Raw genomic sequence first — 14,699 nt, forward strand, 5'->3', positions numbered from 1 at the left:
GATAAGATAACCTCATAAACTGAAGTCCCGAGTTTATCAATTTTTTATCAAACATCTGGATTTGTTGATCCTATCCTAGCTTTCTTATTAATTTCTGTTCTCTTTATTTCATTCCTTCTATCCTTTTCCCTAGCTTTCTAAGAAAGATGATTAGCTCATTAATGTTCAACTTTTCTTTTTCTCTAATATATGTATTTAAATAATCAAATTTTCCTCTGAGAATTATTTTAGCTGTATCTCACAAATTTTGATACATATTAGTTTTTTATCAGTAAATTCAAAACATTTTCCAATGATCAGTATGATGTCTTCTCTGGCTAACAAATTATTTAGACCTGTATTTCTTAATTTCCAAACATGGAGATTTCCTAGCAATATTTTTTGCTTTTTTGTATTGGTTTCTGCACTAAATGATTTAAATCCTTTGAATATATTGAGACTCTGAGATTTGTTGAGATAACATAAGGTCAATTTTCGTAAATGTTCCATGTGTTCTTGAAGACAGTGGTATTTTGCAGTTGTTAGGTACAATATTCTACAAATACACCAAGTCAAGTCTATTAAGCATGTTGTTCAAATCTTCTATATCCTTAATGAGATTTTTTGGTTTATTTATTCCATCAATTACTGAGAGGAATGTGTTAAAATTGCCCAATACATTTGTGAATTGCTAGTTTTTCTTATATTTCTGTCAAATTTTGCTTTATATATTTTGAAGCCATATTATGATATGCATATATGTATATGTCTGTGTGTGTGTGTGTGTGTGTATGCACACGTGTGAATTAAACCATATATTCTGATGTGGTCCTCTAGCTCTAGTAAAGCTTTTTGCCTTAAGATCTATTTTATCTTATACTAACTTAGCTATGCCAGCTTTCTTTTGTTACTGTTTATGAGGCATATTTTTCCATTATTTTGTTTTCTAACTTTCTATATCCCTATGTTCTAGATAAGTCTCTCCTAAATAAAATATAACTGGATTTTTAAAAATCCAATTATTGGGCTTCCCTCGTGGCACAGTGGTTAAGAATCTGCCTGCCAATGCAGGGGACACGGGTTCAAGCCCTGGTCCAGGAAGATCCCACATGCCACAGAGCAACTAAGCCCGTACGCCACAACTACTGAGCCTGTGCACCAAAACTACTGAGCCCATGTGCCACAACTACTGAAGCCCATGCACATATAGCCCATGCTCTGCAACAAGAGAAGCCACCACAGTGAGAAGCCCGCACACCTCAACGAAGAGTAGCCCCCGCTCACTAAAACTAGAGAAAGCCCACACGCAGTGACAAAGACCCAGTGCAGCCAAAAATAATTAAAATAAAATAAAATTCAGACATAACTGCCACAAAGAAAAATTCCAGAAAAACAATCCAATTATTTTAATCCAGTATAGATAAAAATGGATCACTTAACTCACTTAGATATATTTAGGTTTAACGCCACCATTTTCTTTTATGCTTTCTCCTTGTCTTATCAGTCTCTACAGTCCCTTTTCTCTCTATTTTTTTTTTTTTTGCCTTCTTTTGGTTTTTTTTTTTTTTTTTTTTTTTTTTTTTTTTGCGGTACGTGGGCCTCTCACTGTTGTGGGCTCTCCCATTGTGGAGCACAGGCGCTGGACGCGCAGGCTCAGCGGCCATGACTCACGGGCCTAGCTGCTCCGCAGCATGTGGGATCTTCCCGGACCGGGGCACGAACCCGTGTCCCCTGCATTGGCAGGCGGACTCTCAATCACTGCGCCACCAGGGAAGCCCCTTTTTTGCCTTCTTTTGGATTGAGTATTTTCTTATTATCATATATATATATATATATATATATATATATAGGAAGATATATATATATATATATATATATATTTTTTTTTTTTTGCAGTACGCGGGCCTCTCACTGTTGTGGCCTCTCCCATTGTGGAGCACAGGCTCCAGACGCACAGGCTCAGCTGCCACGGCTCACGGGCCTAGCCGCTCCGCGGCACGTGGGATCTTCCCGGATCGGGGCATGAACCCGTGTCCCCTGCTTCGGCAGGTGGACTCTCAACCACTGCACCACCAGAGAAGCCCGGAAGATATATTTTTAAATTCTCTTTCTTTACAGGTCATAAGTTTAAATCTAAGTCCTTGATTTATCAAAGTCTAATATTAAGCTTTACCTTTATTCTCCTCCTAGTCAATGCAAATATCTTTAATTACATTTACCCTTCTCCATTCTTTACTCCATTCTAAAAGTTTTATATTTTAACTCTCTATATATTTTTATACCCTGTAAGACATCATTACATCACTACATGATTGTTCATTGAGACTTACCCACATATTTACCACTCTCTTTGCTCCTCAATCCTTCCTTACTTGCTCTGTGTTCCTTATGCCAATGACTGTTCTTTGCCTTAAGTTGTAGTTAATTTTATAAATAACACTAGTTTGTTTTGTAAATACTGAAGGTTTCTGTTCATTCACTCATTCATTCAACTAACATTTATTGAGAGTTCACTATGTGCCAGTACTTGTATAAGGCATATGTCAACTTCCTCAAGTAATACTGTTTGCATTTAACTAGGTTATTCTAGGAAACCAATTATTTAAAACATCTTGCCTCTAGTTGTTAAGAGCTTATACAGCCATTTCAGGTCAATGGGCAGAGAGTCAGGGAAATTCTTTAACTACCAAATCACTCTCACAGTTGTCATATCTTTGTGCATAGTTTAACTTTCTACCCAAAAAGTACCTCCCAGAGAGCTTTCCTGCTTTTGAAGATTCCTTGACACATAATCATATGTTGTCTTGAAATTATTTTTCCAGTTATTTTATTCTTTCCTAACTTCTCTTCCCAACAAGTCTATCAGCCAATGATTCCCAACTGTAGATCACATTTTTTTACAGGGGTCCTTCACTCTATATACTATCTGAGTATTGTTTTTAGAATGAATTAATAATATATCTTGCACATATGTGTATGTGGACAAATTCTCAAACATATACAAACACTTGAGATAAATATAATCCAAGTCAATTGAAAGGTATTAATAAGCTCATAGTAGTTTTTAATCAACATGTATTTTTTTAAATAGACTGTAAAACTACAACTACTTTCATGTGACACTTCTATGAAATATTCTTACACAAAAATGAGTTTTTACAAAAGGTTGGAACCATTTCTATAACTGCCTAAAGACTAAGGATCTTCAGCAATCCCACTCCTGGGTATATTCCCAGAAAAAATGGAAACTCTAATTCGAAAAGATACACGCACCCCAATGTTCATAGCAGCACTATCTACAATAGCAAAGATATGGAAACAACCCCCAAGGGCCCATCAACAGATTGGCTTAAGAAAAAATATCACCCCCCACCCCCCCACACACACTCACTGGAATATTACTCAGCCATAAAAAAGAATGGAATAGTGTAATTTGCAGCAACATATGGACCTAGAGAATATTTTACTTAGTGAAGTAAGTCAAAAAGAGAAAGACAAATACTATATGACATCACTTATAAGTGGAATCTAAAAAATAATACAAATGAATCTATACATGAAACAGAAACAAACTCCAGATGTAGAAAAGAAACTTATGGTTACCAAAGGGGAGAAGGAGGGAAGGAGGAACAAATTAGAAGTATTGAATTAACAGATACAAACTACTATACCTAAAATAGACAAGCAACAAAGATTTATTGTATAGCACAGGGAATTATATTCAATATCTTGTAATAACCTATAATGGAATATAATCTGAAAAAAATACAAGTGAATCACTTAACTGTATGCCTGAAACTAACAAAATATTGTAAATCAGCTATACTTTAATTTTTAAAAAAGAGTAAGGATATTGTTATTTTCTTATTTTATATCATCCATAGCATTGTACTATACTCTGTCTAAAGAAATTACTTAATTAATGCTTGATGAATACATGAATGGTCTAAAACCTACCTTATCTGCCAATAATAATCCTGTAAAGATTTTCTGGTCAGCTGGCTTGTTTCCAAATTTTCATTTGCTAATTTGGTAGCATCCTCCAGTGCTTTAAGCTACAATAAAGAAAAAAGCTTTTTTGGTACATTTCATCCACTTGTTACCATCACGCCAATTCACCTGTAGGTCTAGGTTTGAGCAGCAGAAGCACGTGTATAACTTTTTGTGTATTACTGTCTTGCCTTCCAAAATATATTTTATACAAGCACCTTGGGGCAGAACTGAAAAGAGCCTCAATATTTGTCTAAGAAACAAACATTATACCTTGAAACTTCTAAGTAATTAGTTTATCAATTAATATAAAGAAATGCCAATCAATCAAGATGGCATATTGAGCACAGGAATCTATCTTATCTTCTATCTAAAATCCAATGGTTACAGAAAAGATATCTCTCTTTATCCATATCCACTACCATCATCACAACTATACCTACACATGTATTTTATAATTATATCTACACATCTATATCTCACTATAAAAGAATAATTGTATAACAACATAGGATAACAAGTAAAATAAAATCAGCAATATATATGGAGGAAAGTATAAAACAGACAGAAATATCCACAGAGAATATCAACAGAGAAATAAAATCAGGAAACAAAACCCTAAAACGTGCAGAAGTCATCTATCACAGTTAGCGACAGTTTGTGGCAACTCCACGACTAGAGTCAACTGATATAAACTTTTACTGGAAATAAGATCCCAACAAATGTGAAGACATACTACATTCCTAGATGAGGAAACCTAATTTTTTATAAAGATAAAATTTCTTTCAAAATTAATATAATAATGCAATTACAATAAAAATGGTAATAGGATCTTTTTCAAAATTTTTATTGGAGTATAGTTGATTTACAATGTTGTATTAGTTTCAGGTGTACAGCAAAGTTAATCAGTTATACATGTACATATATCCACTTTTTTTTTTTTAGATTCTTTTGGTAATTGGATCTTTATTTTATTTATTTATTTATTTTTGACTGCGTTGGGTCTTGGTTGCTGTGCGTGGGCTTTCTCAGAGGGGGCTACTCTTCATTGAGATGCGCGGGCTTCTCTTGTTGTGGAGCATGGGCTCTAGGCGCGCGGGCTTCAGTAGTTGTAGCTCACAGGCTCTAGAGCGCAGGCTCAGTAGTTGTGGTGCATGGGCTTAGTTGCTCCGCGGCATGTGGGATCTTCCTGGACCAGGGCTCGAACATGTCCTCTGCATTGGCAGGCAGATTCTTAACCACCGTGCCACCAGGGAAGCCTTGGTAATAGTATCGTTAAAATAGAAGTTGACAAGTTAATTCTTAGGTTCATATGGAAGATCAACTCTATAAGAATATGCAAATACATCCTAGGAAAAAACCAATGAGGAGGCACTTGTCCTTACACATCAAAATTTAATAATTAAACATAGTAATTAAAACAGGGCAGAAACAGACCAATATGTCAGTGGAGTAGATAGTCCTTAAATCTATGTAAATATGTGAAACTTGTTTACAATAAAGGCAGAATTTTAAATCAGTAGAAATAATAGGCTAACCTTTTAGGGGAAAGAAACTGAGTTGAAGCCTGATCTCACAAAACACAGATATAAACTCTAGATAGAATAAAAAGCTAGAAATTACATATCACACACACATTATTAGGAGAATATATAGACTTTTTAAAAACTTTTTTTCGGTACGCGGGCCTCTCACTGTTGTGACCTCTCCCGTTGCGGAGCACAGGCTCCGGACGCGCGGGCTCAGCGGCCATGGCTCACGGGCCCAGCCGCTGTGCGGCATGTAGGATCTTACCGGACCGGGGCACGAACCCGTGTCCCCTGCATCAGCAGGCGGACTCTCAACCACTGCGCCACCAGGGAAGCCCCTTTACATCTTTATTGGAGTATAATTGCTTAACAATGCTGTGTTAGTTTCTGCTGTATAACAAAGTGAATCAGCTATATGCATACATATATCCCCATATCCCCTCCCTCTTGAGCCTCCCTCCCACCCTCCCTATCCCACCCCTCTAGGTGGTCACAAAGCACCGAGCTGATCTCCCTGTGCTATGCGGCTGCTTCCCACTAGCTATCTATTTTATGTTGGGTAGTGTATATATGTCAATGCCACTCTCTCACTTCGTCCCAGCTTACCCTTCCCCCTCCCCATGTCCTCAAGTCCATTCTCTACATCTGTGTCATTATTCTTGTCCTGCCCCAGGTTCATCAGAACCATTTAGATTCCATATATATGTGTTAGCATATGGCATTTGTTTTTCTCTTTCTTCACTCTGTATGACAGACTCTAGGTCCATCCACCTCACTGCAAATAACTCAATTTCATTTCTTTTTATGGCTAATTTCCATTGTATATATGTGCCACATCTTCTTTATCCATTCATCTGTCAGTGGACACTTCAGTTGCTTCCATGTCCTGGCTATTGTAAATAGAGCTGCAATGAACATTTTGGTACATGACTCTTTTTGAATTATGGTTTTCTCAGGGTATATGCCCAGTAGTGGGATTGCTGGGTCGTATGGTAGTTCTACTTTTAGTTTTTTAAGGAACCTCCATACTGTTCTCCACAGTGGCTGTATCGATTTACATTCCCACCAACAGTGCAAGAGGGTTCGCTTTTCTCCACACCCTCTCCAGTATTTATTGTTTGTAGATTTTTTTGATGATGGCCATTCTGACCAGTGTGAGGTGATACCTCACTGTGGTTTTGATTTGCATTTCTCTAATGATTAGTGATGCTAAGCATCCTTAGAAAGGCATCTTTATAATTTTGGTTTGCCAGACACTATTGGTCGCACTTGAATACTCATTTTTCTTGGTAGGCAGAGCCCCAAATTTTGTTCAGTTGCTCAATCTTCTTCCATTTATTTTAGACGTAAACCCTGACGAGTCTAGCTATTTGTAGCAATGTCATTCTCGCTGGTGACTGGTTTAGGCATGATAATGTGATATAATTCTAGGCAATGAGACATGATGGGAAATCTGCTGTGGTGTAAGGGAAAGGTTGGAGACGGCTCTCAAAGTGAGACTCTAGGCTGCATATTGTGTGTCTGGCCAGCATGCCTTCACTGGAGCAGCCACTCTGTTAGTTCCCATGAGAAGAGCTAACCAAGTCAACTTTCTGAAGATGAAGATTAGAAAGAGATAAAAGCCAGGGTTGTTGATGATATTGTTGATCCACCAAATTAACCAATTGTAGAGCTGCCCTAACTTCGGACTTATGATACAGAAGGTAATACTTTTTCCCTATTGTTTAAAGCAATTGAGACAGAGTTTTCTGTGAGTTGTAACCAAAGGTATGCTGATTGATACAAATCTCGGAAGCTTAGTAAGTGAACAACCAAACTTAAAATCCCCAAAGAAAAAAACTGACAGATTTGACTTCATAAAATTTTAAATATTTCCAAGAGATAAGAAAAATGAAGTTAAAAAGCAAGAAATAGAATGGGACAAAAATATATAAAACATATTCAAAAGACATATATCTTGTATGGACTTACATCCAGTGTGTGTGTGTATGTGTGTACATGTGTATATACATATAGTGTATATATATGAAAACTCTTATAAAGATACACAAAGCTACAGAAAAATGGGCAAATAATATCAACTACTGGTTAGGACTCTGGGAAGTGGGGTCTGTCCTGTACTGTCAGTGGAAATTCAAACTGAAAACCTTTTTTGGAAAGGCAATTCATTACTCTCTAATAAAATTTAAACTTCATGCACCCTTACCCTTGACCAAAAAATTTCACTTCTATGAATCTAGCCTAGATTTCACTTGTGTGAAAGAAGTTTTCACTTGTGTACTCAAATATATGGGTACAAGGATGTTCATTGCTTTATTATTTGTAATCATAAAAAGATGGAAATGACCTAAGTGTCGTGACTGGGGAGTGATTAAACATATTAAAATACAGGTATATTATGGGTCTATATATAGTGATATGGAAAAAGCTCCAAGATGCAGAATTTATTTTAAAAAAATGGACTTGCAAAGTAATACATATGGTAAGATCCAATTTATGTTAAAAACTATCATGGCATATGTATACACACAGATACATGGAAAAGAGAACTTTAAAGCTGTAGTTCAAACCATGAGGTGAAGATTGAAGCATTCTTTCACACTTTGAAACTTCTACACTGAATCATTTACAATGAGAATGTACTCCTGTATTACTTGTATAATTTTTTAAAAACTAGAGGGAAAAATAGCAGAATGCTGCAAAGCTGAGGATCCTTTCTACTCTCTAATACTGTCTGCAGCATTTCTCCTTGCTCTTTAAGTGAGATTCATACTCATATAAAGGGACATATTCCAGTTTCAGAATTCCTTGGATGTCAGTGAGTTTCCCACTACTTTGAACTTGGTTTGAACCCACTGAGAACAAGAAGAGCCATACATTTCACACCAACAGACTAAAAGGATACATACTTTATAAATCAGTATTTTGGTAGGAGACCAATGGACACACTCTGTAACACTTGGCCTTTTCTCCTCCTCCTTACTGTTCTTCTCCTCTTTCATTTTAGAAGGGCATGTACATGACCTATCAAATTTCTCTTTTTACAATTTACCAGGAAATTGGAGAAAATGTTTATGTGCACATAAGAGAATAAATTGAAGAAAAGTAAAAATCAGCTAAGAAATTACTTTGGGCTCCTAAGAATCAAAATAATAATAATAATTTAAAAACATGTTACAAATAATGCTCCCCAAATGTTATTTTATACAGAGAGCCATGCTACATGAAAAACAAATGTAGAGTTTTTATGTACAGTAGTAGATAGTACTCTAGTGAAATATAATTGATATTGCTAGATCAGACGTTAAAAATTATACAGAACTGTTGGAAAACTGTCTATTAAGTAGAAATCTATAAATCAAGTCACTTTTTCAATGACCTACGTCTTAATTTCAGAGTTGATTCCTTCATTCATAAAAACAATAGTCATATTAAACTAAAAGTTAGAATATTCATTTTAGGAAATATTCTGACCTTATTAATTCATGGTCTTCATCTGTTAAGTTTGCCCACACAATTGCTACGTGAAAATTCAATCAAATGGATTAAGTCCTGTAGTTTTTGCACTTGTATTTTAAAAAGCAGATATATTAAGGTACAATTCACTTCCAGCTTATTGGAATATCATGGTGACTCTATTAGGCTTGAATATTTAACTAAATACCTCACTAAATATTTATTTTTAACTGTATTAATTAGCTGAATGAGACCTATCAAAATATCTTTTCAGAGAGAACACTAGTTAACAAAATACTCATGTATCAAAAACTCAGCACAGAGTCTAGATGAGAGGTGCAAATTCATAAAAATAACCAGTGGGTATTCCTTCGATTTCTCTTCAGATTTTATGTACCTTTTATGACATCATTAGATGACTACTTGGATTAATTATTCTCAGACTAACACTCTTCATATTTGATGAGAGATTCAAGGTCACTAATATTTTTACCAAAAAATACACTCTTATGGGATTGAAAACAGCCATTTGGCTCTTTTAAATAGTAATGATTTCGAGTCATAGGACCAAGAATACCATTGATTAGCAAATATTTATAGATGCTAAATATCCTGCAGGATATGTTTGAGGTTGCCTCCCTGGTCAGTTAATTCCTATAGTTTCTTTTCAGGAAAACTGAAATCAACCATTGTTTTATTTGATTAAATATTCAAAGTGCTAAGGGAAAATATTCAATGATAGCTTGCTCTGTACTAAGAAGTCTCTTTTCTCTTTCAATATTAAAAGTTCAGCTCTGTAAATATAATGAAAACCATTCTCACCTTCTCATAAAGCAGCTGAGGTAAATTCTGTTGCTGCCTGTCTTGAAAATACTCATAAAGTTGGAGCAGCCTAGCACATAATACTTGTTCTTGATTGAAGAGAGGATGATGACTGAATTGCAAACCCACAATGTTGAGATCTAATTGGTACCTTTCCCTTTGACCTTCCATTTTGTTCCTAATAGAGATTTCTAGATCAGATTTCACTGCCTTTTAAAGAAAAATATTTACAGGATATTAATTTTATTCTATTTCTTTTGAAATTACAAGTAACTGCTTAAAAAAGTAATATGTTAACTGTAAGAAAATTAAGAGCTACAGAAAAGAAAACAATTATTTGCTCCTTCTTCAAAATTGATTATAGCTCTTGATTTCATAAAATATATTTATACTGCAGCATTTTAATCATCTTGCTATAAATTACTGTCATCTACCTTACTATTGTGTGCTGGTAGAGGTTGAACTTTCAAGTTATAAGCCGCCAAATAATTTCCTATAGGAGCACTATGAAAAATGGTGTTTAGAACTGGTGGGTCAATAGTTCACTATGTGATGTTCTAACAGTCATCTGTGGCCAGAGTTAAATAACAAACCCTTATTAAAACATTGTTCCTAAGTGAATATGTTGGTAATTCCCTGGAAAATTCCCTGGAGGGGCCTGGACTCTCTAAGCAAATGTTACCTTATGAGGAGACCATCTTTCTTTTTTTTTTCTTTTTTTTTTTTTTTTTTTAATTTTGCGGTACGCGAGCCTCTCACTGTTGTGGCCTCTCCCGTTGCAGAGCACAGGCTCCGGATGCGCCGGCCCAGCGGCCATGGCCCAAGGGCCCAGCCGCTCCGTGGCATGTGGGATCCTCCTGGACCGGGGCTAAGAACCCACATCCCCTGCATCGGCAGGCGGACTCTCAACCACTGCGCTACCAGGGAAGCCCAAGACCATCTTTCTTTATACATGACACTGTCTCCATTTGTAAACCAGATTGTCCCTAAATTAGTTGAAGTCCGTAGGCCTTACTTAGATTGTATTAAAAATGATTCAACAGTGTTTTAGTAAACTACTTTGAATTTAAGTACTTATATTTGAATATTCACGTGATTAGTTTTTAGTGATACAATTTGAGAAGGTTAGTGGGTTACTTAGCACGTACAGCTTAATTCATGAATGGCTAGCCACTCCTGATATGAGCCATGACTGCAACCACTTAAAAAAAAACAGCATGAGCTCTTTCTAGATCAATCTGTAGTAGTAGAACATACCCTCCAGTTTGTGTCATTGCTATTACACTTATTATTACACTGAAAACACTGCTGTCCCACCCCTGATCTGGTGTGGCATATCCAGTGCTTCTCAAGGACTGTAGGTCACCAGGATGATGCCTACATCTCTCCCTCCCTCCTCTCTCCTGAGCTAGGAATGTCCTCCTTTTTCCTCTTTGGGTTGAGGGGAGGCAAGAAAATAGTCATAAAGCTTGTTTTTGTTTTATCCTTATCTTGTAAGTCTCTATTCTCAATGTAAAGGCCAACTCAGAGAGGGAAACTTGCACTTAATTCCACCTATAAAATTTAGTAATCGGTAATAAATTGGTCATTAACCAGGCAAAACCACCAAGGAAATAAACAGTTTCCATTTTAAACAACCAAATTATAACTGAATAATTTTGGAAATTCAAGTTGTTAAGCCAGAGATGCCTGTCTTATTAAGCAGATTCAGTACTGGATGAATAACCATGTTGCTTACTTGCTTTGGGTTTCTACTGGAATAACACAAGCCTCTGCCCTCGGTCCTGTCCTATTCAATACCTACTGATTGTGGTGCTCAGATGCTAGAGAAGGGTAACTGAGATGGCGGAATATCCAACAGTACTCAAAGGAAGCAAGTTTAGACTGGAAAGCAAAAGCTAAAGGTGGAAGTAGGCTTCAAATATTTGAAGAGCTTTCACATAAGTGAAGTAGTTTATGAGTTCTTTATGGCCAAAGTCAAAAGAGCAATGGTGATCCAGGAAGCAGATTTTAATTCACACAGAAAACAATAAACAATTGGAACTGCCTAATACTGGAATGAGTTCTCTTGAGAGATAGTAAGCTCCATGACACTGGTTAAAAGCAGCAGTTGACTGAAGGAATTATGTGAACTTCTAGAACTAGGTAAGTGTGTTAGACCATAAGAACAAAGATCTAGGCAACAATGAATCAAAAACCAGATGAAAGTACAAAAACATCCATGCTGTTACCTGGCATAACAAGTTAAAAAAAACAGATTTTCAGAGACCCAGATATTGGAGTTTGATCAGATATGAACTTTAAAGTAGCTATTATTAATGTGTTTTAAAAAGAGTAAAAGATAAAATACATGAAAAGATGAGAAGATGAAAACATGGAGCATTCCACAAGAAAACTGGAATATATACAGAAGAATCAAATGTCAAATGAACACTTTAAAGCTAAAAATATACTGAAAATATCTGAAATTGAGAATTCATTAGATGGGTGATTCTGGAAATATAGTGGCCATAAAGTTTTAGATCTGGGCATACTTCATTTCATTGTACCTTGCTTTACTGTACTTCTCAGATGTTGTGTTTTTTTTACAAATTCTTTAATTTGTAAAAATTGATTCATGGCAACCCTTTGTTGAGCAAGTCTGTAAGCACCATTTGTCCAACAGCATTTGCTCAATTCCCATCTCTGTGTCATATTTTGGTACTTCCTGCAATATTTCAAACTTTCTCATTATTATATTTGTAATGGTGATCTGTGGTCAGTGATCTTTGATGCTACTACTGCAAAAAGGTTACGACTCCCTGAAAGCTCAGATGACAGCATTTTTTAGCAATAAAATATTTTTATATTCAGGTATGTACATTGGGGTTTTTTTAGACATAATGCTATTGAATACTTAATAAACTACAGGGTAGCATAAATGTAACTTTTACATGCACATGTATAAAATGCAGGTAAATGTATAAGAGGAATGCCAGAAGAAGGAGTAAAGGGTATATAGTAAATAATTAGGCAAAACTAGTCAACAAAAAACAAGCAAATAAGACCTGGGGTAATAGAGGTATGACAGAGTATTAAAGTACCTGGCCGAGGCAACAGCAAAGAGAGGATTTTGATACTCAGGGAGCTCTTATCTCTGCTTCAATGGCCCTCATGTTCTTTTTATTCCAGTGAGAAACCCCAAATGAACCTTGCCTCCATGGCTGGCTGAGTAGAGCAAAAAATGTAGAGAAGATAGAAGGGAAAGGCAGGCAGAGGCATTTGTGTGACACTAATTTGAGAACATTACCTGTTAAGAATGCTGCTACGGAATGAATTTTAATACTCAGTTTACATGCTTGGTGAAGTGACATTTACGTTTATTCCCAACTCTAAGAGTCCACGAAATACTGAAATTAGCTTGGATGAAGCTAGAACAGATGCAGTTGAGGAAAAATTACTTGTTCAGCCCAGTGGTTTCCAACTTGGGATTCCAGATGGTTACAAAGGTTAATCTGGATAGTGGTTAATGTTTATCCAAAAATTATATTTTCTGCATTTACTTATCATCGCTTTGTTCATTCAGTTATTCATGGACTTATTCATTCATTCAGCAAACTGCCATTGTTTCAAGGATCTCCTTCTCCAAGAGCAATGGTTTCCGATAATTATGTTAAAAGATCTGTGCTATATCTTGAGCAAAATTTAAATAAAACACACTGTCACCATAACATGCAAAAGTTATGCCATGTAACAGCAAAAAACAAGATAAAATAAATACCAGGGATTTCCCTTCCTTCCTCTTTTATTCTTTTATTTTTTAATTTTTTAATGGAGATGGATTTTATAGTAACCAAACTCTGGGAAAACAGAAAGATATTACACTGTTGGGTGGAGGTGAGGGGGTCATTTATAAAATCTTGGTAAATGTGTTATACTATGAATTACAATGAGGCAGAGACATTGCCAGGCTCTCATGGTGTGATAGGCACCATGGAGAAAATAGGATTTTCTAAGATTATGCCAGTCAACTGGTGTCTTTCTCTTCTAAATTATACAGGACCCTAAAAGCTTACATCTACTGAAGTGATGAGTTCCATTACAAATAATATAAGTATTCTTTCAGTGTCTGCTATATGCTAGGCATTTGGATATGTGCTAGTGATTTAAAAAAACAAAACAAAAAGAAAATCTTACCCTGGTTACAGTCAAGCAGGGAAGAGATTAGGTAAACAGAAGACTTAGATACAGATTGAGCCTTAACAAAACTGCAACCCAGTCTGAAATCAGTTAAGTCCCTGATTGGATTAAGATGATTATCCCCACTCACTATGCCTAAAAAGTAGAGGAACAAACTTTTCTGGAAGAAGATATGATCTCGAATTTCTACAACTTTTCATATATAATATATGGAATATAATTTTAAAATACCAGCTATAATAAAAGGACTAAAAGTGCAAAATCAAGAGAGAAGAACAAATAATAAAAGCAGATTTTCAGGGACCCAGATATTGGAGCTTAAAGATATGGACTTTAAAGTAGCTATTATTAATGTGTTATAAAAATAGAGTAATAGGGGACTTCCCTGGTGGCACAGTGGGTTAAGAATCTGCCTACTCATTCAGGGGACAAGGGTTCGGGCCCTGGTCCAGGAAGATCGCAAATGCCACAGAGCAACTAAGCCCATGCGCCACTACTGAAGCCCGCACGTCTAGAGCCTGTGCTCCGCAACAAGAGAAACCACCACAATGAGAAGCCCACGCACCGCAACTAAGGGTAGCCCCCACTCACTACAACTAGAGAAGGCCCACACACAGCAACAAAGACCCAATGTAGCCAAAAAAAAAAAAAAAAAAAAAAAAGCCAGCAGCTAAAACTGTTAGAGGTTTTGTCTACTCCAGTTATGAGTTACAGCAAGGAATTCTGAAGCAGCTAGGGGAGCCT

General features: G+C 36.1%; 1 protein-coding gene across 1 annotated transcript in view; it reads right to left on the reverse strand.

Annotated features, from left to right (window-relative positions):
- Positions 1–14,699, reverse strand: part of LOC131750304 (protein CC2D2B) — a 132,047-nt gene that overhangs the window by 98,550 nt on the left and 18,798 nt on the right. The window contains 2 exon segments of the mRNA XM_067024967.1: positions 3,937–4,034; positions 9,777–9,986. Coding sequence (XP_066881068.1) covers positions 3,937–4,034; positions 9,777–9,986 — 308 coding nt within the window.

Source organism: Kogia breviceps, chromosome 2 (genome assembly GCF_026419965.1).
Source record: "Kogia breviceps isolate mKogBre1 chromosome 2, mKogBre1 haplotype 1, whole genome shotgun sequence".
In the NCBI taxonomy this organism is placed as follows: domain Eukaryota; kingdom Metazoa; phylum Chordata; class Mammalia; order Artiodactyla; family Physeteridae; genus Kogia; species Kogia breviceps.